Genomic DNA, 24598 nt, shown 5'->3' on the forward strand with positions numbered 1-24598 from the left:
GAGACATAGACACGAGATAGCGACGTAGTGAGATCAGAGACTCGAGATCATCAGCAGAGAAGACAGCTGGAGTGAAATAAGGGAGGTATAGCCAAGAGACAAAAATGAAGCTCCATAAGAGACTTCAGACGAGATGGGGATGAGAGAGAGATGAGTTAGCCCCTTCAATGCCAATCTGCGACTTTGAATATTCGGATTTGAATTTGAGCTGGTATTTTGTTTCATCCCTCTTCACGAACCTGGAGGGCCTTTGCGCTACTTGGGGGCCCTACACAGTCGCTTAGTTTGATTATGCCGAGGGCCACCACTGGGGTTAGGCTTGGGGCAAGTGAGCGACAGAAATCGCCTGGACCTCGTTGTGAGTTGACCTCCTTTCTCGCTCGGTCAATTCACCCTTTCCCCTTCCGAGACGTCTGCAAGTTGCAGGGTGGGTGTCTCGTTCACTGCCGAAGCTCGGAACGCGCAAGTGGATCTGCGTTCATTTTATTCAGAGAGGTGTAGCGTCGTCGTTTTTAAAGACATTGTACTGTGCTTGCCCGCAAAGAAATGTATCGACACGACCGCACTCTACGATGGTTGGTGCCAAACTGAGCCACACACCCTCCCGCATGGCCTTCTACTTCCAATTCCGTTCCGTTGACATGCACGTAAGTCATCGGAATGGAATCGTATGTCATCGGAACGGAATTGGAAGAAAAACTGATGACGTCCATTCACGTCGTCGGAATGGAATCGTACGTCATCGGAATAGAATCGTACGTCATCAGAATGGAATTGGAAGAAAAACTGATGACGTACATGCACGCCATCGGAATGGGAAAGGGTTCATTAATTGCCTACAAAAGTCTACCAACTCAGTCGTCCGATCTGCTGTACGGCCACCCCCTTGGCCCTCCGGTGACGTCGCACATAGCATGGCTGGCTACGTGCGGTGCTAATGAAGAAGTTCAAACATGGGTGTCACTCGCACAATATCGCCGCATTTGTGAAAAATTACAGTTTTGTAGTGATCGAATCGAGACGCTCTTCCGGTTAAGTGTACGGTACGTTATTCCAGTGCAACCTGCCATATAACTTATATATACACACATGCACACACACACGCACACGCGTGTGCGCGCGTACACACGCGACGCATGCAAGCAACGGGCTGTCAAAAACAAACCTCAAGAACGAGCCGTGTAAAATACCCCCGGCACAAAACCACGCGGCCCGAAACCGCGTCACGACCGACGGTGCCTCTCTCCGTCCCGAGTTTCGGCAAAGATGCTCCCTGGTCTCCGTCATCACCGGTCTGGCGACTAGATCGCGCCCACGCGTTCCAGCCCGGTTCGGCGGAGGTCTGAATCCGACCACCCACAATGCAATGAGACCGGCATCTTGCTTGCGTTTTTGTGCCTACACAACCCTCATTACTTCTATCACCACACAGCCGGTGCGGTATATGCTCGTGCCGTGGTGTTACGGTCCATTGCTCCGTACGGCTACAAGCGTGTCGGGAGCATCGATCGTAGTCACGTGACAATTCGACACCCGCAGAAATTCTGATTAATCGGTGGGGGGGGGGGGGGGGTCGTGAGTTGTCGTCCGCGTTGTTTCTTGGTGGAGGGAGGTGGGGGATTCTTTTCCCCCCTGTCTCGTTTGTATTGTTTTTGTTTGTCCCATTAACCCAACTGTTGCACGACCTTCTAACCTGCATACGATTTGCAGGAATTCTAAATAATCGCGTCTTCCAACGAACTAATTGATGCACGACCCACGAGAGGACGATTTGATTTTTAAGGGGTGAACCCAATGCAGCCTTGCACGGCTAGTAAATAGAAATCAACAATTTTCGACCGCCCCTTATATATATTGAAAATATATCTCTCTTTAGAATCTTTTTTTAAAGATATTTTGTGGTTACCATTTATTAAAAAAGTCAACTTCCAAGCCGGCCCAACCACTCAAACAATGACGCCAAGGCGTGGCTCACCTCTCTGGCGGGTGGTGGAAATTCCCCATTCCCTTGGCGAGGATGAGCCATTTCATCGTAGCACAAGCACTGCGGACTCTCCGACAAAGTGGCACTCGTTTTTATTTACCTCGTACCAATGTGGAACTGAGTTCGTGTGGGAACAATTGTGAAGTTAAGAGTATTTGGCCGCTAGAAATTTCCACGTGACGACAAGCCACTTCGTTGAGCTATAAAATGTGACCAGGTCGCTTCTGAAAAAAAGACACAGAGCACAGTGGGCCTTACCTGGTTAACAAATATATTAATATATTAGGGGAGTGCGGGCGGGCCTGGGGTGAGGGCCTACGTGGCCCAGGCCACCAATGTAGAGTGGTCGAGGGATCCATGAAATATAAACCCAAAATGTGCGCGTGAAGTTGTCCCACAGTGGCCTTATTGCTCAAATTTATCAAGCAATTATTGCTCAAGCCCATAGCCTGGGCGGAGGAGGCATGCGCCCCTGGCACGCCACCCTCACGTCCGACAGAGGAGTCCATAGTCTCTTGGCTTGCGTTATCGGCTGCTAATGCTGCTCCTGCTGCTGATGAGGATGATCACGATGATGATGATGATGATGGTAACAGCTATGACAATGGTAATGATCTTGACGCAGCTACAGCTGTTGTTGCTGCTGCTGCTTCTGCCGACAATGATGGTGCTGCACCACGATCGCCCCGTACGTTCAAAGTCCCACCTCCAGTCGTAACATCCACAATTTCTCTGCTCCATCCCACCCGGTCGACGACTTGCACATCTCTCCTCCAACCCGTCCGACGTTCCCGTCTCCTCCGCGTCCCGTCCGCAACGCACATCTCCCCCGCCTTTAACCCCCGGCAACCGCCCTCCTCTTCCTTTCTCTTCCGCCACCACCTGCACCTCCCTCTGTCTTATCTCTCTCTCTGTCTCTCTCTCCACCACCCTCCTCCACCTACATTTCCCCGTCACTCTCTCCGCTTTAATCCCAGCACTGTCTCTCTCCCTGTCTCTCCGCCTCCTCCCCCCCCCGTCACTTGCAGGTGAACACCTCCACTCGCTCGCTGCAGGTATTGCACTTGACGTAGCAGCACCAGTGGAACTTGCAGTTGCACTGCCACGAGCGCGTGTACAGGTGCGTGTTGTAGCCGCGGCCGCAGCACAGCAGGTCGCAGCCGTCGGCGTGCGGCGACGTGCGGTTGCAGAGCCGCCCACGCGTGCCCAGGCTGCCCGACGCGGGGTCCTCCTCGCAGTAGCTGGGCGAGCGGTCGATGTACACCAGGTCGGTCTCCATGGGCTTGCGGTAGTTCCGCGGCGTCGACTTCACCTTGAGGAAGGCGGGCCGCCGGTGCGGGCTGGCGCGCACCGGCTCCACGTGAACGGCCGAGTTGTACTTCTCCTTGAGCGCGTGGCCCACCTCGCGGAAGCGCGGCAGCATGGTCCAGCAGGTGCGCGTCGTGCACGAGCCCGACACGCCGTGGCACTTGCACTCCAGCTTCATGCGCTCCTCCAGAACCTGCGGGGAGCGGCGGCGGTGGTGGCGGTGGGTTAGCGCGTCGCGCTGCGCTCGCGAAACCCGGCGAGCCGAGATCGAGTGCCCGCACACGGCCAAGACGCGCGGTGGCGATTGTCTGAGCCGGTCCTGCGCCTCGCCTAGGACGACTCAGCCTCGAATGAGGACCCGATGCGGGGTGGAACATCGCCACTCGGGGGAGGCAGAGGCGGTCGGGCGTGGTGCTGGCCACACACCCCTTCGTGTGCCGTGCCGGCCTTCGTAGGCGCTCGCTAACAGCACTTGCCCCAACAGTCTGTTACAGGCTATAGGGGGATCTTTGTCTTTGTGTGTGTGTGGGTGCGTATCGAGGTGTGTGTGGGTGTGTTGGGGGGTATGGAGGTGTGTGGGTGGGTGGTTGTGTGGATTGGCGTGTGGATGAGTGTGTGTCGATGAGAAGTGGTTGGTGTGTGTTGGTGGAAGTGTTAGTAAGTAGATACGTTTGTGTGTTTGGTGAGTATTATGGTAAATGGATGTGTTTGGGTAAGTGATTTTGTGAATATTTTGTTGTGTGTGTGTGTGTGTAGTTGGATGCTTGTGTGTGTTGGTGTGTGTATGTGTGGGTAGCTACGTGTATGGTTTATCGTGTGGGTGGATGTGTGTTTGTACGAGTTGCGTGGGTGTGCAGTTAGGTGGACGTGTGGTTGATTGTGTGGGACTATGGAGGCGTTTAGGGGGTGAGACAAGCGAGAGACGCGCATAGTCGAGTCCGAGTTCACTTGGGGATTTGTTCGGGGTGTGTACTGGGTGGTAACGGAGTTAAACTAAAGTAAAACTACGAAACTATTTTTTATTTTACCAGGTAAGGCCCACTGAGCTATATATTTCAACTTTTTAGAAGCGCCCTGGCCACAAATGATAGCTCAACGAAGTAGCTTATCATCGTGTGGAAATTCATAGCAGCCAAATACTCCAAACACGTTTTGTTGATTCTAAATGTGCAGGGAAAAACCGGAGCACCCGGAGAAAAATCCACACGACCACGGGGAGAGAGACACGCAAACTCCAAATATACAGCAGGCGTCACCACCTCCTGTATACCAGGCGAGGTAGTTAACATCTCGCCACCACGGCGTTCCGCTGTCTTGGCTCGGTTATTTATTTGCTGACACCATATTTACAACGTAACAAAGACGATAATTGTATTTCCAAGTAAATACCTATCAGCCAGTAAGTGAGCGCTTGGTGTAATTTTTTTTGTCGAGTAATGGACGTCGTGATATTCGTAGTTTTATTTATTTTGACATTTAGTTTAAACTCGTAGCACGTGCGTTATGCTATAGATTGTAAGGCCGTCGTTACGCGCACTGGGACGAGCGGCGAAGCACACAAAACTGCTCAATGTACGACTGCGAAGTTCCGCTAAACCGACATCGCGATAGTCGTCGTTAATTTGAATGAGAAAAGAAAAACGTCGATCGTTTCGTATCGCAAAATCGTCGTTGCGCGTCGGGGTGGCCGGGCGGCAACGATGGAGGCAGCGTCGCGACGCAGGAGTGGCGTCTCGAGTCGATCCGTGTTAACGCGGCGAGAACTCGAGCGACGAGGGATCGTCTCGTCTGCGAGAGAGTGGCCTGGGCAATTAATCTGCTGGCCCGGTGGGGGCACGGGGGAAGTGAGGGTGGGGGTGGGAGGCACTTATTGCTGGCTGCGTAATCCCAGCCGTGTAATTTGCGGTGTCGTTTTTAAAATGAATAGAACCATGAACCTTTGCAACGATCAGTGATCACCCTCCTGCATGTATGTATGTAAATTGAACTTCTTTCGCACCGTACGTATCCAACCGTGCTAATCGAAAGTGCGAGAGAAGGACAACAATCTCAACATCAAAAGCAGTTTTAAAGAAATGCGTTTTCAATCTCAATGATTTAGAATCGCATAGCTCCAGTGGCTTCCTAACATCGAAAGAGCGTTCCAGACGGCCGCAGACGCTTGGCGATGTCTCAGAAGGAAGCGAGCGGGGAGCCAGGGAGGGACGGAACAGGGAGGCGTAGGAGGGAGGTAATGAGAGGGATTCAGGAGGTTAGAGGGAGTGAGACACGGGATGGAGGGAGGAAGACAGCAGTGAGCTAAGGAGAGTGAGTCAGGAGGTTAGAGGGAGTGAGACACGGGATGGAGGGAGGGAGGTAATGAGAGGGATTCAGGAGGTTAGAGGGAGGGAGACACGGGATGGAGGGAAGGAGACAGCAGTGAGCTAAGGAGAGTGAGTCAGGAGGTTAGAGGGAGTGAGATGGCGAAGCATGACTCGATAGCCCGCCACTACCACCTTGCACCCGTGTGGCTACGTGCGCGATCTGGGAGAGGCGGGGAGAGGCAGGTAGAGAGGCAGGGAGAGATCAGATCGAGCCGTCCTTCCCATCCGCATGAGCAGCACCCATGGGAAGGAGGTCGAGTGAGTGGTCGCCCCCTGCCGCTGCCCACCTCCGAGCACCTCTGTTAGCTACCTCTCCTGGTATACAGCAGGTCGTGGGTTCGATCCCGACCATGATGCCTGTGTGATTGCTAAAGGTGCTTATAACATCCTTACATCTGAATATTTGGAGTTTTCATGTCTCTCTCTGTCTCAGTGCGGGAAATACGAGTTCAGAGTATTTGGCTGCTATAAATGTCCACGTGACAAGCCACTTTGTTGAGCCGTCATTCGTAATGGCCAGGTCGCTTCTGAAAACGAGCTACATAGCTCAGTGGGCCTTACCTGGTAACATGAACAAATGTATTTTACATTTTTTTTGTATCTTCCCAGCCTGAGCCTCAGACCTTCGAGATCACTGGAGCCAACATTTCGGATCGACTTCTCAATGAGCCCCGGCAGAGACACGTGCCCTGCCACACGTGGCGACTCCGGTTTGGCAGTTGCCTGTGACTTTGTGTGGAGGAATGCAATGCCGAGGCCAGTGTATTCTTCATCATCATCATCATCATCCTCATCATCATCGTCGTCGTCACAGCAGCAGCAGGGAAATCATCATCAGCAGTAGCCGCAGCAGCAGCAGCTGGTATCGTTACCATTATCAACAGCTGTCATCATGATCACCATGAGGAGCCTCATCAGCCAGTGTCTATCAGCTGCTGGGTGAAGACTTCCCCACGCCGCCGCTATCACTCACAGGGTTGGCGGCGGCGTGGGGAGCGCGACAGGGAGAGCGGAGAGAGAGGAGCAGGGAGAGAGAGGGGCAGGGAGAGAGAGCCACAGGGAGAGTGGTGGAGAGAGAGGGGCAGGGAGAGTGGTGGAGAGGCACAGGGAGAGCGACAGAATGACAGCGTGACAGGAGGAGCGAAAGAGCGGCAAGGAGGGAAGAGAGGGCCCACCGCCTCTCCCCACCCGCTCTGCCCACCGCCTCTCCCCACCCGCTCTGCCCACCGCCTCTCCCCACCCGCTCTGCTCACCTGCCCTGCCCAACGGCTCTGCCCACCTGCTCTGCAGCACCACCGAGCGGCTTCCGAGCTCGCCCAGATGGGGGCCGCGCGCAACAACAAAACCCCCCACGGATGACCAAAGAAGTGGGGGGGGGGATGTGTGGGGGGGGGGGGGATGTGTGGGGGGGGTTTGGGGGGGTGTGTGGGGGGGGTGGTTGGGGGGGGTGTGTGGGGGGATGTGTGGGGGGGTGTTTGTTGGGGGGGGTGTGTGGGGGGTGTGGGGGGGGTGTGTGTGGGGGGGTGTGGGGGGGGTGTGTGTGGGGGGGGTGTGGGGGGGGTGTGTGTGGGGGGGGGGGTTGGGGGGGGTGTGTGTGGGGGGGGGGGTTGGGAGGTGTGTGGAGGGGTGTGTGTGGGGGTGTGTGTGTGTGGGGGGTGTGTGTGTGGGGGGGGGGGGGGTGTGTGGGGGGGGGGCCGGGTGCCGCTCTCTCACCTTCCTACCGACCTCGTTGTTGTGCAGATTCATGAGCGTGCGCGCGTTCTGCTTGATCTCCCGCGCGTCCACGAATATTCGCGAGAAGTCGAGGCCGTAGCGGATGTCGGCCGAGCAGCCGCCCCATTTCCAGCCCTCGTCGCGCTCCCCGGCGAGGCCGAGGGCCTCGCTGAAGCCCTGCTTGTGGCGGTCGCAGCCGCACTCGCTCAAGTTGCCGCGGCTGCAGGCCGACGTGACGGCGTGGGCCACGCCGGCGGCCAGCACCGAGTAGGTGAAGGCGGCCTCTCGGCTCCCTGGCAGCGGCAGGAGCAGCAGCAGCAGGAGCAGCAGCAGCAGCAGGAGCAGCAGCAGCAGCGGCAGCGGCAGCAGCAGCAGCGCCACGAGACGTGAACAACCGCACGAACGCCTCCCAATTATCACGGCTGGCTTAGGGGCCCATCCATTTAGTCGGTACGCAAAAATCTGTCAGAACTTGAGCCCCCCTCCCCCCTCTCTCTGTACGCACGCGGACTTTTTACATCCCCCCCCCAACCCCGAATCCTACAGAACGGCCGATATTTAATCCACGCAGAAACGATCAAGGATTAATAATATTAACGTGTTTAAGCAAATAGATAGTCCACCGCCGGCTGCATTAAATAATTAAGTTGCGTACCTTGGCCACTTATTTTGCTGAGCTGCGTGATAGCTGCGGTCAGGGGTACGGTGGAACACGAGTGACACCTCTCCCACAGTCCCACTTCTCCCGGTCGTACTTGTCTGACAGCTAAAGAAACTGAACTGTGGCTCATTTGAAGGCCATTGTAGACAAATTATTATCGAGGCTTCACCCCCCTCCCCCCGTTTCCTATGCGTACGCACTTTTGTCAGCAGACCTCCCATACGCAAGCGAACACATTTGGGTTGACCCCCCCCCCCTCCTCCCCCCTCCATGCGTACGGACTCAATGGATGGACCCTGAGTGTCGCGGCTGCAGGTCGACGCGACGGCGCGGGTGGCCCCGGCGGTCAGCAGCGAGTATGTGGAGGTGGCCTTTCCGGCTACCCGGCAATGCGCGCCACAACCGCCCGACTGCCTCCCGATGAGCACGGCTGGCTTGCTGCGGTACGAAGGAAGTTCAGCGGGCGTGGTTGGTCATCGCCACCAAGAGACTAAGATGAAACTAACATTTAAAAAAATTAATATTTATTTTACCACGTAAAGAGCCCACCGAGCGATGAGCTCTTTTTTTTCGGAGGGCGACCTGGCCACCGCGTGTGACGATAGCCCATCCAAGTGGCTGGGATCATCACCACACGTGGACACTTTTATATAAATTTGGAGAGCAAAAAAAAACCGGAGGAGCTCGGCGAATAGTCCACGCGACCACCACGGGCGAGAGAGAACACGCGTACTCCAAATATACAACAGGCATCGATCAGGGTGCGGGATCGAACCCACGCGCTGCTGTGCAACAGGCGAGGGCGATCACATCTCCCTCGGCACGGCGGCGAAACACCCCGTGTAGCATTCACAGGCTGGAAGGGCAAAGTGATGTTAGCGGGCACCTATGAAGGCCGTCACGGCACACGAGGGGGTGGGTGTCCGGCACCACGCCCGGTCGCCTCTGTCTCCCGAAAGTCGATGTTTACATATCATACACCAGGTACTCATTTGAGGCTGAGTCGATCTAGGGTAGGCCCAGGACCCGTTCAGACAAATCGTCACCGGTGTTGGCCGCGAGCGTGAATCGAATTCAGGTCTTTGTCGGTTTCGTAGCGCAGCGTAGCGCTACCCACTACGCCACCGCTCCCCACAGGACGCCCCAACAGCACCACATACCCACACATCACGCCGGGTCAGACCCGGTAATGTGAGTTGGCCAGATCGCCCAAGCCCTTTGTTGAAGGTCACACAAACACTTCACTCTAACAAGTGGGCGTGTAAGGACGCATTATTCATCATCATCAGTCGTGGCCAATCCACTGCTGGATGAAGGCCTGTCCAAGCCATCGTCACCTCTGACGACCTTGTGATTGCACCGATTTCACAGCTCCATCTCCTCGGATGCGTTCAGTTCCTTGAATGCCACTCCGTTATTATGCTTGACCATCGATACATCGACCCTTCCAGTGACGGCATGGACCTGCTGGCACGGTGGCGAGATGTTAGCTATCTCGCCAGGTATTTAGGAGGTCGTGGGTTAGATCCCGACCCTAACTCCTGCTGTATATTTAGAATTTGCATGTTTTTTCCCCCCGTGGTCACGTGGATTTTCCCTCCACGTTTAGAATCACGCGTTTAGAGTATTTGGCTGCTATACATTTACACGTGATGATGATAAGCCACTTCGGTGAGCTATCATTTGTGGCCGGATCGCTTCTGAAAAAGAGCTATACAGCTCATTGGGCCTTACCTGGTAAATAAAAAAATGTGTTCAGTTTAGTTTAACATCCACTCGGCTTAGGACAGCAGAACGCAGCTTCTCACCGGCAGGCACGTGGTTTGGAACAGGCTCTGCCACCTGAAAGTCCGCTCAGCCGCGACGATCGGTGATTTTAAGATCGGACTAATAACATTGCTTTTTGTTCTGCTCCTCGCCTTCGGTTGAATGTTCTCAGCGCCGCCCGCCCCTTCCATCTCAGATTGCTGCTAAGCGTGGCGCGTGACAAATCTCGGATTGATTGATTGACGCGTCCTGCCCAAGCCACAATCACTTTTCTCAATACTTTGGATGATGGCATGCAACCTGTGTGTGTGTGTGTGTATTCTCTAACCCACGTGCACCTCTCTCTCTGTTTTGTCGGCAGGTGTAATTCCAAGCCTGCGTCTCTGCATGCAGCAGACTTTTGCAGGTTACGATCGATGTGATATATTTCGTTCACGACCTTGGCGTGTCCGCATTCGATGCGTCTCTTCAAATGGATTCCTTCTGCTCACGTCGGATCGCGTGCGAGAGAAACGGACGAGCGGTTGCGATTGATATCCTGCTTCGGCTAATGGGGTGAACAAAAAGGTGTACGAGCGACACGGAGAAGAAGAAAAAAATCAATAACAACATGCAACGCAAACGAGACGAAACGTGAATTCTCACGCGAATCGAATTGCGACACTTCGCCGAATGACCACGTTGCTGAACAGCTGGGATAGGCGTGCTGTCAAATCTCGCACTTTACCGAGACGCGCTGTTGAAAGCTTCCCCGAGCGCACCAAGATCAAGATCCCCTATGTAGCTTACACGTGATGTTCAGGCGCGTGCTGTTTGCGAGCACATGGAATGAGTCACTGTAGCGCGTTCTGCAGGCTGGGAGATTGGTAGACAATAGAATTATGGGTAGCAGCCCGTTCTACCAGTTGCACCTGTGGGCAAGGCACGAAGCCCTCTGGGGGATCCAGAGGGGGGCGGGGCCGAGGGCGTAGCCTGGCCACGCTGGGGAGGATAAAAGGGCGAGCTCCGACTCATACTCGGGGCTGCTGCGAGCTGGAGTGGAACACGTCGTGTCCTCGTCGTCGTTGTGATATTTGCATTCTTCTAGCTGTGGGTCTGGCAGCATGTTGGCTGTCCCGACCCGGTGTGTGGTTATCCCCTAAGGCTGTGAAGGCCGGAATAAGAGAGAGAGAGCGCCTCCTACGAGTGTCTGTGAATTGGCACACTACAGATGTATGTATGTTGAACTTCTTTTTCACCGCACGTAACCAACCGTGCTAATCTGAGATGCGGGGCATGGCGCACGAGGGGGTCGGTGTGACGAGCACCAAGCCTGTCCACCTTTGTCTCTGCAGTGGCAAAGCTTACACTCCGTACATTTGAGGCTGAGTCAACCTAGGGGAGGCATAGGACTGGTTCATGTAATCTAACCTCTGCGCCGCTGCTCCCCACATGCGAATGGAACACATGCAGGCACACGCACGCACACAGTGCTAGGTCAAATGCACACGCATGGAACACGCGCACGTGCTCACCCGTGTACCCACACCGGTGTCGTGCGCACACGTGACGAGAACAAACAGGGCAACAACTGCCACTCGGCACGTGCCAGTGCCGAACGAAAACTATTCAACTCAACTTTTTATTTTGTTTCACCAGGTAAGGCCCCACTGAGCGATCTAGATCTTTTTTTTTCCCCAGCAGCGACCTGGCCACAAATGACAGCTCAAGGAAGTGGCTTATCATCACGTGGACATTTATAGCATCCAAATACGCTCTAAACGCACGTTTATAAATTTGAAGGGGAAACACCGGAGGACCGGAAACAAAAATCCACGCGACCACGAGAAGAACATGGAAACCCCAATTATACAGCAGGCGTCAAGGTCTGGATCGAAGCCACGACCTCATGTATACCAGGCGATGTAGTTAATATCTCGCTACCATGGCGCCTCAAACTAGATCGTGCTTAGAGCTTCCAATGATCTGTGAGCTCCTCGCACAATATTGCCCGGTTGAACCCAGGGTGTATCACGCGGTCGGATCGGCCTGAATGCTTCAAGCCGGTGCAGGCGTTGCTGTAAAGATGACTTCGTATGGAGCAACTGGTCAGGTAGCTGCGCTGTAACGTTACACAGGCACGCCGAGCAGGGGACAGGCCTCAATGGTTGTTGCGCTCAAGGCGATTTCCTTATAATCAATGGGGACCACGCCAAGACAAAGATCCCCCGTATAGCCTGAACAGATTGTTGGGACAAGTGCTGTTAGCGAGCAGCACCTATCAAGGCCGGCACGGCACACGAGGGGGTGGGTGGCCAGCACCACGCCCCCACCGCCTTTGTCTCCCCCAGTGGCGATGATTTTACACACTGCACCAGGTACTCATTTGATGCCGAGTCGCCACTGGTGTTGGCCGTGAGCGGGAATCGAACTCGGGTCGCCGGGTTCGTAACGCAGCGTGCTAACCGCTACGAAGGCAAAGGCCCCCCGTATAGCTTGAACAGGCCGTTGGGTCAAGTGCTGTTCAGGAGCAACCGCTACACAGACGTGTGCACACTACTGGGACAGAGATCCATGTGCAGATGGAGACCACTGAGATGCACACACTACTTGGGGACTCATAAACACCACCACCACCAGCTGCTGCTATTCCCCGATAAATGGCAGTGACATAACCTTGTGCTTGCTCCAGGCTACCGACACTTTGAGGTCGTGGGACAGACCCAAGTGTTACGGGTTAACGGACCGAGGCGATCTGCACGCTCACCACAAACATACCGAACTCGTTGATTTAGCCGCCGTGTAACTCCACTAAATGTTACGAGCTTCTCTCCGCGTGTCCTTTTTGTTTGTGGAGGGCAGCTGCCTCCACTGCCTAGTGACGTCTTTCACGAGCCCCCCCCCCCCCCGGTCCCTCCCAGTGCCTGCCAAGACGACTCGGGGCTCCAGGTGCCTCTGCGTGGCACGACGGCCCCATCCCCTCTCTAGCCCGGGCTGCAATTCCATGAGCCTCCCTTAGAAGCGGGACACACGGAAGCTGCGCGAAACGTGCGGCGGTTTGGACGCGTGGACAACGCAAACACAGTCGTCGCAATCTCCTCCTTCTCCTCCTCCTCGCCTGCTGAAGGCACTCTGCTCAGATCCTCTCGGAATCTAAAGCACAGGATGGATTGCTCAGCGCGTTGGCTTTCGCGACCCACATTTGTCCATGATAGAGGTCTGTTTGGGTTTGGGTCGCGTGAATATGAAACGTGTCATTAAACCCGCCACCACCAGACACACAGCCAATTTGTAAGGTTCGTCTCGTAAACAAATCATGGAAATTTGATGCTCGTCCAGCAGACCCGTGTGTTGGAGAGTAAACCCACAACATTCACCGTTCGAGTACTCTCCAACACACCGGTGTGCTGAACTAGCAAATAATTGGCATATTTTGTTTATGTGACAAACCTTACTAATTGGCTGTGTCGGGTCGTGGCGGGTTTAACGACACATTCATATTTCCTCGATCTAACCCAAAAAAACCTCTATTATAGACAGGATGGATTGTAAGGCATATGCCGGCGTAGGCGTTTCTGCATTGGGGGTTATGTTTTTAATTGCGAGGGTAGAGAGAGAAGGCCCAATATTTGCGGATGAGAAGGCCCAGGTGCTACGTGTGGAGTTACCTTGGCAGGCAGCTGGCACACAGCGCTGCACAGCCAAGTCAGAGTGAGACCTCTGCAGTCAGACCGCTCTCTACAGGGGTGGCCCAAACAAGTCAGGACACATTGGGTTATTATATTAACGGCAGTCATACCACCCTGTGGCTCATCAACAGTGGTTGTCCTATGGTTAGGCTGGTCTCGGCAAATACGCACTACTCGGGCTCACAAAGACAAAGATCCCCCCCCATATAGCCCTGAACAGGCTGTTGGAGCAAGTGCTGTTAGCGGGACACCTATGAAGGCCGGCATGGCACACGAAGTGGGTGGGTAGCCAACACCATGCCCGGCCACCTTTGTCGTCCCAGTGCTGAAGTTTACACACCGCACCAGGTACTCGTTGAAGGCCGAGTCAGCCTAGGGAAGGTCTAGGACCTGTTCAAATATTCGCCACTGTTTTGGCCGTGAATGGGAATCGTATCATAGCTCACACATCACACGCAGCAACAACATAAAATCGCTGTTCGCAACTAAGTGGCGGTGACGTCACCATGGCGCTTGTACCAGGCGAGGTGCACATCGAGGCCAGGTGAAATGTCGAAGGCTCGCGGACAGGAGGTCACGGGACAGACCCAGGTGCCATGGGTTGGCCGACAAAGATGACTGACCGATGCACCACAAACACCCAACCACTGAAGACAAAGATCCCCCATATAGCCTTAATGGACTGTTGGGGCAAGTGCTGTTAGCGAGCACCTATGAAGACCGGCACGGCACACGAGGGGGTGGGTGGCCAGTACCACGCCTTTTTCTCCCTTGTTGCGATGTTCACACACCGAACCAGGTACTCATTTGAGGCTGAGTCGACCTAGGGGAGGCATAGGACAGGTTCAGATAATTGTCACCGGTGCTGATGGTCGTGAGCGGGAATCGAACTCGGGCCGCCAGGTTTGTAGTGCGGCGAGCTCACCGCTACCACCACCGCCACCATCGGCACCACCAAAGTACAAAGACAAAGGTCCCCCGTATAGCCTTTAACAGACCGTTGGGGCAAGCGCTGTCAGCGAGCACCGCCGTGTGACTCACCGACTCGCAGCTCCTGTCCAAACACTGTGGTGTCGCCCAGCGCCGAGCAGTTCCAGCGGCCGTGGCGGAACTGGAAGTGGCACTCGGCGAGGCCGAGCTGGGCCCCCTCGCCGATAACGATGATCGCGTCGGGCCGGCTCTGGCAGATGGCGCGCTGCCGCGGCGCCAGCCCCGGAATCTTGTTGCAGATCACGTTAGCCCCCAGCGCCACCACGGACGATAAGGCCCTGGGGAGAGGGGGGGGGGAGTGGGGGGGGGTGCACGCGGATCGTCATCAGTTGCAATATCAGCAGCAGCAGTCCAGTTTACCACTTGAGTCCAATTTACCGTGGAAATCCAATTTACCGTGGGAGTCTAGTTTACCAAGAAAGTGCAATTCACCATGGAAGTTCAGTTTACCATGGAAGCCCATTTCATCATGGAAGTCCGGTTTACCATGGAAGTCCAGTTTTCCATGGAAGTCCAATTCACCATGGGTGCCCAGTTTACCATGGAAGTCCAATTCACCATGGGAGTCTAATTAACCATGAAAGTCCAATTTACCATGTCTATCACTGACGGCGCTGACTGAGATATCCAACTACTATCCTTCGTAGCGATATATCTAGCGGAGACAGTCAGTAGCGACAACGGCAACGAGACGACAGCAACGATGAGACGAGTCCACTCCCAGAACCGACAGCCTCGAGCTCCCGCTCTCGGCTCCTTTAATGCAACCCAGCACCTGACCCCACCTCCCTTCTCGGACCCGCTAGCAGGTTCCAGGGGCCTTCAGATGGGGTCCTCTGTGACCCTTGCCCTAGTTCCTCCGCTCTGCCAACACACCGTGCACACCCTCACCGGCGTGTGTACTGTCTGTCCACCACAGTTGCTGCTGCTGTCCACCAGCCGGCGCTATTACACTACATCACCCCCCCCCCCCCCGCTTCTTTAAAAAAAACAGCCATTCCGGCTGATACACAGCAACGCAACCGGGTGGCCAGGCAGAGCAACTCCCACAACCGAGGAACGTCAAAAAGCACCAAAAAAAAACAGCCAACCAAACCATCGTCGCGATACTCCCAGCAAACCAACAACCAAACACCTGCTTCACCTGAGCAAGTCGGCGTGCACGCAGGCACACAGCACAACCGCGGCACCCCCGCCAACTGACAACGCAACAGATGTGACACTCGGCGCGCGGCGCAGGCAAAAAATACCCATGAACGACAACAACAACCATTAACACAAAACACGCAGCACCATAAACCCCTTCTCAGCGCCCATTACCCTTAACACACAATTTTCCCCAATCACACAGTACAAGGGAAAGTCCGCTTTACTGGAACATTGATCATGTGAACCGGGTCCTTGACGCCAGTCCCCCACATTGGGCAGGATCTTGCACTTCTTGTGGGGCTCCGAGGAATACACAAAAAACAGCTGAAAGGGCACGGCCCCTGCCTGGAGTCATTAGCAGCACTTGACCAGGCTCCAGCCTCAGATTTCTCACACACGGCGACCTCGGAATATTTTCTGGCATCAAAGGCTTGGGTCCTGTGGGGCTTGGTGGGCAAAAGCCAGCAGGGTGGAGGGCGTTGGTGGTGCTACCGATGTCGCGTTGATACCCCGGCACTCTCTTGCGACGTGGCCCGGCCGACCACTCCTGAAACAGGTGGCCGTGGGTCTCCAAGGTGGAAGGGGCAGCCACTCTTACCAACTTTATCCCGTCGGCCTTCGGAAGAAGCCCCTCCAAGCGCAGCCCATAGCCGTACACCGCAGCCACCATCTCCACCTCCTGGCACTTGGGTTCCTGTGCCTTGGCGTCTCCAGTCCAAGTCGCCACCTTGAGTCACTGCTGCATGTTATTGTGGGCATGAATCCACCGGGCCACCTTCAAAGACGTTTACTCATCGTCCTCCATGATTGCCAGGACGACCCCCAACTCCTGTGCCAGCGATAGCAGCCTCTTCACTGCTAGAGAGTCGAGCGCCATCCGGTCCATGTGGGGATATGCCTCCTGCCCCAATGCCAGCAGAGTCCTACGAAACGCGAGAGGCATCTTGGCCTCCCCTCACTTCCGCTGCAAAAATCTACTGCGGGCGTTGTATGGCGGGTCAAAGACTCCGACTATTTGGGCATATGCCCGCTGGAGAGTTGACCGATCACCTTCCGGGATGGCCCTAAATGCCACCAACGCATCGTCATCGACGGCCATCGGTAGGGCTCGCAGGGCATCCTCTTCCATTCACCCGACGGAAAACCAAGCTGCCTCAAAGCGATGATGGAACGCCGTCCAATCGCCTCCCGCCGCCACAAATTCCCGAAAGGGAGACAACCATCATGGTCGGCATTCGGCCCCTTGTAGCACCGCCTTAGCGTCGTCCCGCGTCCCACTCCAAATGGCACCTGCCGGCCATGCCGTGCCCTCCACGGGCAAAATGGCGCCCGGCAATCGCGTGGTCTCCGCCGTGGGAATCACCGCTGCAAGCGGCAGCTCTGACGAGCCTCGCGGCCCACTCGCCGTCCCCTGGACGGCAGGTTTGGACGCGGAGAGCTGCGTGACCAGCTGGCTGATGGTCACGGGGAGCAGGTTGAGGCGGCCAACCTCCTCGCGCCACCCCATTCGCGACTCAGGAGGATCGGTGCCTCTCTCCCGTATGCCCACTGGGTTTCTAACCGAGGTCCCGAGGCTGTCGGAGGGATGACCGTCTCGCCGTCCTCGTCTTCTGATGACACTACGGGTGGGTTCCTCTTCCTGGATAGCTTCGACATTGTAACTTATACTCTAATGCCTGTAAAATTTTCCAACCACTTCTGACACCAGTTGTAGTGTCAACGATTCAGAGACAGAGTTTATAGGAGGCACCTTCTTTGTTAACAACTACCACGGACTCGTCCACACACTCTCCACAGAAGCTTAGCCTAGCCTGTACACAACACCAGCCATCTAACACTGATGGCGCTGGCTGAGATAGCCAACTACTATCCTTCGTAGCGCAATATCTAGCGGAGATGGCAGCGACGATGGCGACGAGACGACAGCAACGATGAGACGAGTCCACGCCCAGAACCGGCAGCTTCGAGCTCCCCGCTCTTGGCTCCTTTTATGCTACCAGCGCAGCCTGGCTCTGCTCTGACCGCGCCTCCCTTCTCGAACCCGCTAGCAGGTTCCAGGGGCCTCCAGACGGGGTCCTCCGTGACCCTTACCCCAGTTTCTCCGCTCTGCCAACACACCGTGCACACCCTCACCGGCGGGTGCCCTGTCTGTCCACCACAGTTGCCGCTACTGTCCACCAGCTGGCGCTATTACACTACACATGCATAATCCCAGCTCCACTCAACACAGTGTGCATGAATCGAGGCTATCAATGCTCCGGCATGTGAGAGTCAGTTGAATAACACCGTGTAACAATTTTTTTTGTTCCTGGGTAGTGTTATTTCCAAATTGCTTATGCCTCAAAAGTACAGAAAATAGCTATTATTCCCCACAAACTTTGCTTTTGTGACCAGGACAGTGATATTTAGAAATGTACCTATTTTCAATGAGAAAACGGGCGAATTTGTGTCTTTTCGTTCACATAAAGTCAGAAACTAAACAACAAAGTAATACAAAAATGACTACAATATATATGCCAGTGAATTCACAGTACTGAATACAGCACCCGCATTCCTATTATCCGCGGCAGCTATATGGTTATATTCTTGGTTCTTTCGGTATAGTCACGTAAATATAAAAATATAAAAAATAAGAAAAAAATTTAAATACAACAAAGTTAAATAAAAAAAATATTTGAAAATTATTTTAAAAATGTAGCAAAATACATTTAAAATATCATTTTTATTTACAAATTTTTTCTATTTATGTGACTTTACCGAAAGAACAAAGAATATGAATTCCTGCAGTCACGAAAGTTTTAAGTCCAAAAGCTAAATGGTCCGCGAAAACCCCTCTTAACCGCCGCTCTATTTAATCCTATTATCCGCGATTTTAACCGTAACGCATAGCTGAGTCCTAAGAGTCGCGATTCTTTCCTGCGGAAAAGAGGACACACACAGGGACACGGAGACACACACAGAGACACGGAGACACACACAGAGACACGGAGACACACACGAACACACAGAGACACACACAGAAACACGGAGACACACACGGGGACACGGAGACACACACAAAGACACGGAGACACACACAGAGGCACACATAAAGATACGGAAACACACACACACAGAGACACTGAGACACACACAAAGACATGGAGACACACACAGAGACACGGAGACACACACAGACACGCAAACACACACAGACACACGCACAGACACAAATACACACACAAAAACACGGAGACATACAGAAACACACAAAAACACAAATATACACAGAGAGACATGGAGATACACAGACACGAATACACACAGAGACACGCAGACACACACAGACATACGGAGACACACACAGAGACACGGACACACTTTGTGAGATCTCGGACGCTAAGCAGCGCTGCCCCTGACTCGTGCTTGGATGGGTTGACTCCGCAATGCATAACAGGTGTTGTAGGCTGCTTCTACCGCTGCTGCTGTTGCTGCTTGCAGCAGGAAGCAGTCGAGCGACATCCATTGCTGTACTGCGCCATGCCCGCAAGCGAAGATGCGTCCTGCCTTTCACCAGCACGCACCGGCGTGGTGAAGTATGGTCAAATATACCCCCCAGCCAGTACCGGATTAAGCTAGTGCGTGGCCTGTAGCATATGTTATAAAGGGGTCCTAAATTAAAAAAAAATACATATATAAAAATATATTTTTTTTACTTGCACAGTAAAGTAATTGTATTTTTTTATTTGCTATACAGTCACAGATAATACGACAAATCGCTAACCTTAAACACCCAGTCGTTCATAAAAGTTGAAGGCGGTATAGTACTATAGTAATAGAGCAAGTGCAGAATCACTGAACCGGAATTGATAGCTTGAAAGCATTTAGCGCGGGGCCCTTGAAAGTGCGGGGCCCGTAGCTACAACACGTGTAGCAGCTGCTACACGTGTAGTAGCAGCTGCTACTACACGTGTTGCAGCTACTACACGTGTTGTAGCTACTTTTGCTACTAGGATCATCCGGCACTGTTCCCTCCTCCCCCGTCCCCACACACAACACGAACGACGTGGAGAGGCCCTCGTCCAGCAGTGGAGTGGTAAAATATCTTCCTCTACCGGTACATCTCTTCTGCACATATTGGCGTTAGATATTCACCACCACCACCACGATCGTCTGTGATACCATACTTATCTGTTTAACACGTAGTAGGCATTCGCGACCAATATCATCCATAATACAGATTATATCGCGTAAATTACGTAAATTACGCAATCTAACCCAGAGCCTAGCTTCATCAGGCAACGGCCAGATTTGTGGAGAAGTCCACCTGTTCCACAAATCTGCCCGTCGCCTGATGAAGCTGGTTGTAATGACTGGCGAAACGTCGTACTCAGATGGTAAATGTTGTGGCTTGGCTCTCCAACACACAACCGGTGTGCTGTACTAGTGACGAATTGGCCACGTTCTGTTTCCGTGACAAACCTTACTAGCTGGCTGTGTCGGGTGGTGGCGGGTTTAACGACACATTTATATATTTACGCGATCTAACCCCAAAAAAGAACCCTGCATTATGGATGGTTATCCGTGTTTAGGCAAAAGTTGGGGATGCGTCTTATAATCCGGGAGGCGTGCGAGTGGGGAGCCAGATCTGGATAGTTGTACACAGACAGCGGGCGCTAGTGAGTAAGGACTTGTCCCTTGTTTTTTGTTCGACGCGTGTGCGGCGATGGCGCAGCCATCGATCGAGGGTCGAATTCGAACCGCGTCGTGTGATCGGCATCGCGCTCACTGAAGGTGTTGATGCCTTCAGGGAAGTCGTGTACTGGATACGCAACTGCGCACAATTCTGAGTTACTTATAACTGCTTTGCCGTTACTGCGAAACCCAGCAACACCGGCGAAGAGTATCTAAACCGGTCTCGGACCGCCCCTTAGGTCGACTCAGCCTCAAATTTCTATCTGGTGCGATGTGTAAATATCGGCGCGGGAGAGACAAAGGCGGCCAGGCGTGCGTGATGTTAGCCACCTACCTATCAACCCCCCTTCCTATAAAAGCCGTGCCGGCGTTCAGAGGCACTCGCTAACAGCACTTGCCCCAACAGTCCGTTAAGTCTACACGGGGCATCTTTGTCTCTGTCCACTCGTGTGAGAATGACTGCCACTCACCTGCTAAACTCCCAGCAACATGCAATGCTCGAGTCAAACCACTCAGCTTCGCGCACACCCACCCACACCCACGCACGCGTGTGTAGAGCCCCTTTGCCAACTCACTGCTGGATGGAGGAATGGCCAGCTTCCCCCGGTGCCTTGGGGATGCGTGGGGGTTAACTCGACCATACTTCACCGCGCTGGTAGTCAGCGCGTGTTTGGCGAATGCGGGGAGCCCACGTCTACGCACGCCACAGATTTGGCTCCAAAGTCTCCGCTCCGCTTCGGTGAGCTCGTGCAACGCGTTAACAGGATCACACGCTCGCCGCCGAACCAGCAACGCACCTCCGGTTGGCACGGTTGTCTACGCGCGGTGCGAAAGAAGTTGAGCGTACACGCACGCGTGCGCTCGAAGCTAAGCAGCGCTGAGCCTGGTTCGTGCCGAGTAATAATAACATCACGTGTTGCTGGCTCTTGGCTTGCGAGGTGGATTTAAACGCACCGCTCTGTGCGGAGCTTTTAAGTGTTAGTTGCTCGGCGGCTATGTGGACTTTATCGGGGCAATTCTGGTTTCCTCCCATGCGAAGCCAAACAACTTGTACTGATGAAATCAACCAAATGTACAAATTCCGCAGGAGCCTCTTGGACGATAGCCTCGAGACTCAGACTTTGCGCCAAGTGGCGTGTGGTAGCAGGCGGTGCAACTGCGCCGGACTACTGGACATCTGTGCAACAAAAAATGAAGCTTTACAGCTCGCGTATAAATCAACATTCTGATTCTTATTCTGGGTTCCAGGGGCCGAATCGGGCTTAGGCGGCGGACTACCATGAGGGTGGGGGCATTGAACATGGGATTGGGGGGGCATTGAACATGGGGTGGGGGGGGCATTGAACATGGGGTGGGGGGGGGGCATTGAACATGGGGTGGGGGGGGGCATTTCTCATCGCTGGCACCAAGGGCTCCACCATGCTCACCGCGCTGTGCGCGCCTTTCACCTTGGGCGAAATCGCTTCCGCGGAACCAACTGAGAACCCCGGGGGGGTGGGGGGTGAGTTCGAGAGATAGGTGGTTAGATACTGATGTATCACGCAGCTGCATTAGGGTTCTCTGCATTACACAAGTGTGAGTCGATCTCGAGTCCGCGTCTTAAAGAGAGGGCCCTTAGCGATTGAAACCTACCAGTTCACCAGCATTGATTGATTCAAGCAAGTCCGACTCTGCCGATGGGACACGGGATGTCAAAACCGGCGCACAGTCTGCTTGTATCAACTCAATCGATAGTGCCGAAATGATTTCACTCACAGAGGGTCGTGGGTCGTATCGGTCGTGCTAAACAAGAAACGCGTTTTTCATCGCTACGTGGAAAGACAAACATATAAAGGAGATGCGTTGTCTGCGTATCTGTTTTGTTATCAGAGAGATGGACAGGTGAGTAGGAAAACAGATTTTGGTGGACCGGAGAGAGGGAGGGATCGATCGATCGATGAGCGTGTAAGCAGTGATGGAGATGAGCACGCGTGTACGTACGTATGTTGAACTTCTTTCGCACCGTACGTAGCCGACCGTGCTTAATCGGAGCCGAGTGTGAGCAGTGTGCGCGCGCGCGTTCGGGGGGTGGAGTGTGGGGGGGGGGGTCTTCTCCTTCTTACCCAATGCGCAAGTAGACGAGGCCGAGGCACAGCAACACCTGCGGGAGCCAACGCTGGAGGTCCCGGCTCATCGCTGGGCGAAAAATCTCGCGCGGGAGCCCAAAAGCCGCTCGGGTTTACACGCGAGCACCGGGGGCCACCTTGCAACCGCCAGCACCACCACCTCCTCCTACTCCCGGCTCCACTCCCGGCTCCACCAGTGAAAAGTTCAAACGCAACAGACGTTTTGTTTCGCTCTCTCTCTCTCACACGCACGCGCGCGCACTCCGAGTGCGCGCCGCGGGTCCTGTGACCGAGTGCGCGATGCACGTGACAGTTCTTGGAATAAGATGAAAATGTATTTAAAAAAAGAAAAAAAACGTCGTTGATAATTCCCTTTTAGGCGTTTAAGTAAAACGCGGCGACTGCTGCTTTCGTGACACCGGCGAGATTGAGGGCGGCGAAGTCTGGCGTGGGACGAGAGGAGAGTTCCTCCTCCAGGTCGACTGCTCCTGGGTTCGCGATGCTCGCCCGGGGCAGCATGGGGTGGCCGCGTCCCTGGAGCTGAGGGGTCTCGGAGTCTCGGCGCATTGAGGCAAACGTCTGCTCTGACTTCCACCGGAGTTTGGTGTCTCTGTGTCTCTCTCGCTCTCCGTTTCTCCCGCGCGCTCTCTCTCTCTACACACACCCTCCCTCGCTCTTTCCCACTCACTCACCCACCCACCTACCTCCCTCCCTCCCTACATCCCTACCTCCCCTCCCAGAGTCCTGCTCCTCCTCCCCTATCAGTATTCATGCAGTGAACCGTGTGCGCGTTCGGCCACGTGGGAGCTCCGGCGAGGTGTGGTGCTACATGGAATGGTTGCTACTGCTGTTCGTGCATTGGATGAACATTTTTTTTTAAATGCAACGATCAAACCACAAAAATATTTTTTAAAAAAGCAACGATCACACCCACGAATACTTTCAGCTCATCCCAGCGAAAACCTGTCTGCTTGTGTGCGCGGGTGAAGCGATGATGAAAATAATAATCGTCATCGCTGCTGACCCAAATGGGCCCTCAATGTGCCCAATATCGTGAGATAATACGGATTTAATTGTTGAGCCTGGTTCGCACTCGTACGGGAAACTGCCAGGGCCCATGAGGTGTTATGTAGACCAGAGAGCTACGAGGTGACCGGGAAATGTTAGTATTGCACAACGTTGCATCCTTGAACCTATCTGTGCGGAGTTTTAAGCGTTACCCGCGTCGTATTCGTGGTGGGGTTTCTCCCCGTTCCCAGATTTCCTCCCACTCGAAGACAGGCAACTCATTAACGGACTTTGGCCAAAGATCCCGATGCAGTAGGACCCTCTTGAAAAGGGGTTCTTGAGACTCGGCGAATTTTGCACCGTGGCAAACAAATGGGAATACGTGCATTCTTATCACTATGATGAAAGTTACGTTGAACACCGCGCATCCTCGTGTGATGACACTCAGTGGTGACGCTTGCAATAAGCATACTAAGCCAACAATTGGGGTCCCAAGCAGCCCAAGGGTCCACACATTTCACGTAAATTAGCGGTGAACCAAATGTCAGCTCGAATTCAAAACCTAAATGGACATTAACACGCTCATGAATCTCTCATCTCGATCGTGGCTGTCATCTCTGTCATCACTCCTCTCTCATCTCACGACCGCTGGTATCTGTCATCTCGCTCCACCTCCATGTCGTGTCCATATCTCGCTGGGAGTTTATCGCTCCACGGGAGAAGGGCCCACCCCCTAAAAAATAATTATTCTGCTTAGGGCCCCTATAATGGGCCAGCATCACCCCAACTGCTGACATCCACACAACCACCGAGTAGCCATCCCACACCATCACTCTCCTGCCGCAAGAAGCGGCTGTTTGCACCTTTTCAAAAAACCCCTCTCGCTCAAAGCCAAAGTCACGCCGCTGCGTTCTAATGCTCTTCTTTTCATTCCTTTCTTATTCTGTCTATCTGCTCCCATTGCCTCCCCCTCCGCCCCCTCCCCCCCTCTCGTTTCTTTAGAGGAATAATCGTTCATTTGAGCGAGAGGGAAACGGAGTGGAGGGGCGAGAATTGAGGAATTGAGGCTTTGGGGTTTTTGTAACTTTGGAGCGAAGCCGGTCTCGGCCAGGCATGCATACTGATGGGGGTGCGGGGGTTCACGGGCTGCTCGCCTCCTCGTTTATAAGTGACTCAGTGACTTTTAACATATATAATTGTTTAAGTCC

General features: G+C 54.0%; 1 protein-coding gene across 1 annotated transcript; it reads right to left on the bottom strand.

Moving 5' to 3' along the window:
• Nucleotides 1–1573: 1573 nt before the first annotated feature.
• On the bottom strand, nucleotides 1574–23004 carry LOC144731280 (protein Wnt-7b-like). The gene is made up of 4 exons (XM_078612331.1): nucleotides 22380–23004; nucleotides 14506–14732; nucleotides 7369–7661; nucleotides 1574–3485 (listed from the first exon to the last, which is right to left on the bottom strand). The coding sequence occupies exons 1-4, from the start codon at nucleotides 22448–22450 to the stop codon at nucleotides 3003–3005; spliced, it is 1074 nt and encodes a 357-aa protein (XP_078468457.1). The 5' UTR covers nucleotides 22451–23004; the 3' UTR covers nucleotides 1574–3002.
• Between the last annotated feature and the right edge of the window lie 1594 nt (nucleotides 23005–24598).

Source organism: Lampetra planeri, chromosome 38 (genome assembly GCF_965212315.1).
Source record: "Lampetra planeri chromosome 38, kcLamPlan1.2.h2, whole genome shotgun sequence".
Taxonomy (NCBI): domain Eukaryota; kingdom Metazoa; phylum Chordata; class Hyperoartia; order Petromyzontiformes; family Petromyzontidae; genus Lampetra; species Lampetra planeri.

Bases quoted from the DNA above. Each gene is read 5' to 3' on its own strand.
- LOC144731280 (XM_078612331.1), bottom strand. From the start codon at position 22,450: ATGAGCCGGGACCTCCAGCGTTGGCTCCCGCAGGTGTTGCTGTGCCTC. The intron at 14,733-22,379 runs GTAAGAAGGAGA...CCCTCTCCCCAG, and splicing joins CTCGTCTACTTGCGCATTGG to GGCCTTATCGTCCGTGGTGG. The intron at 7,662-14,505 runs GTGAGTCACACG...TGCCGCTGCCAG, and splicing joins TGGACAGGAGCTGCGAGTCG to GGAGCCGAGAGGCCGCCTTC.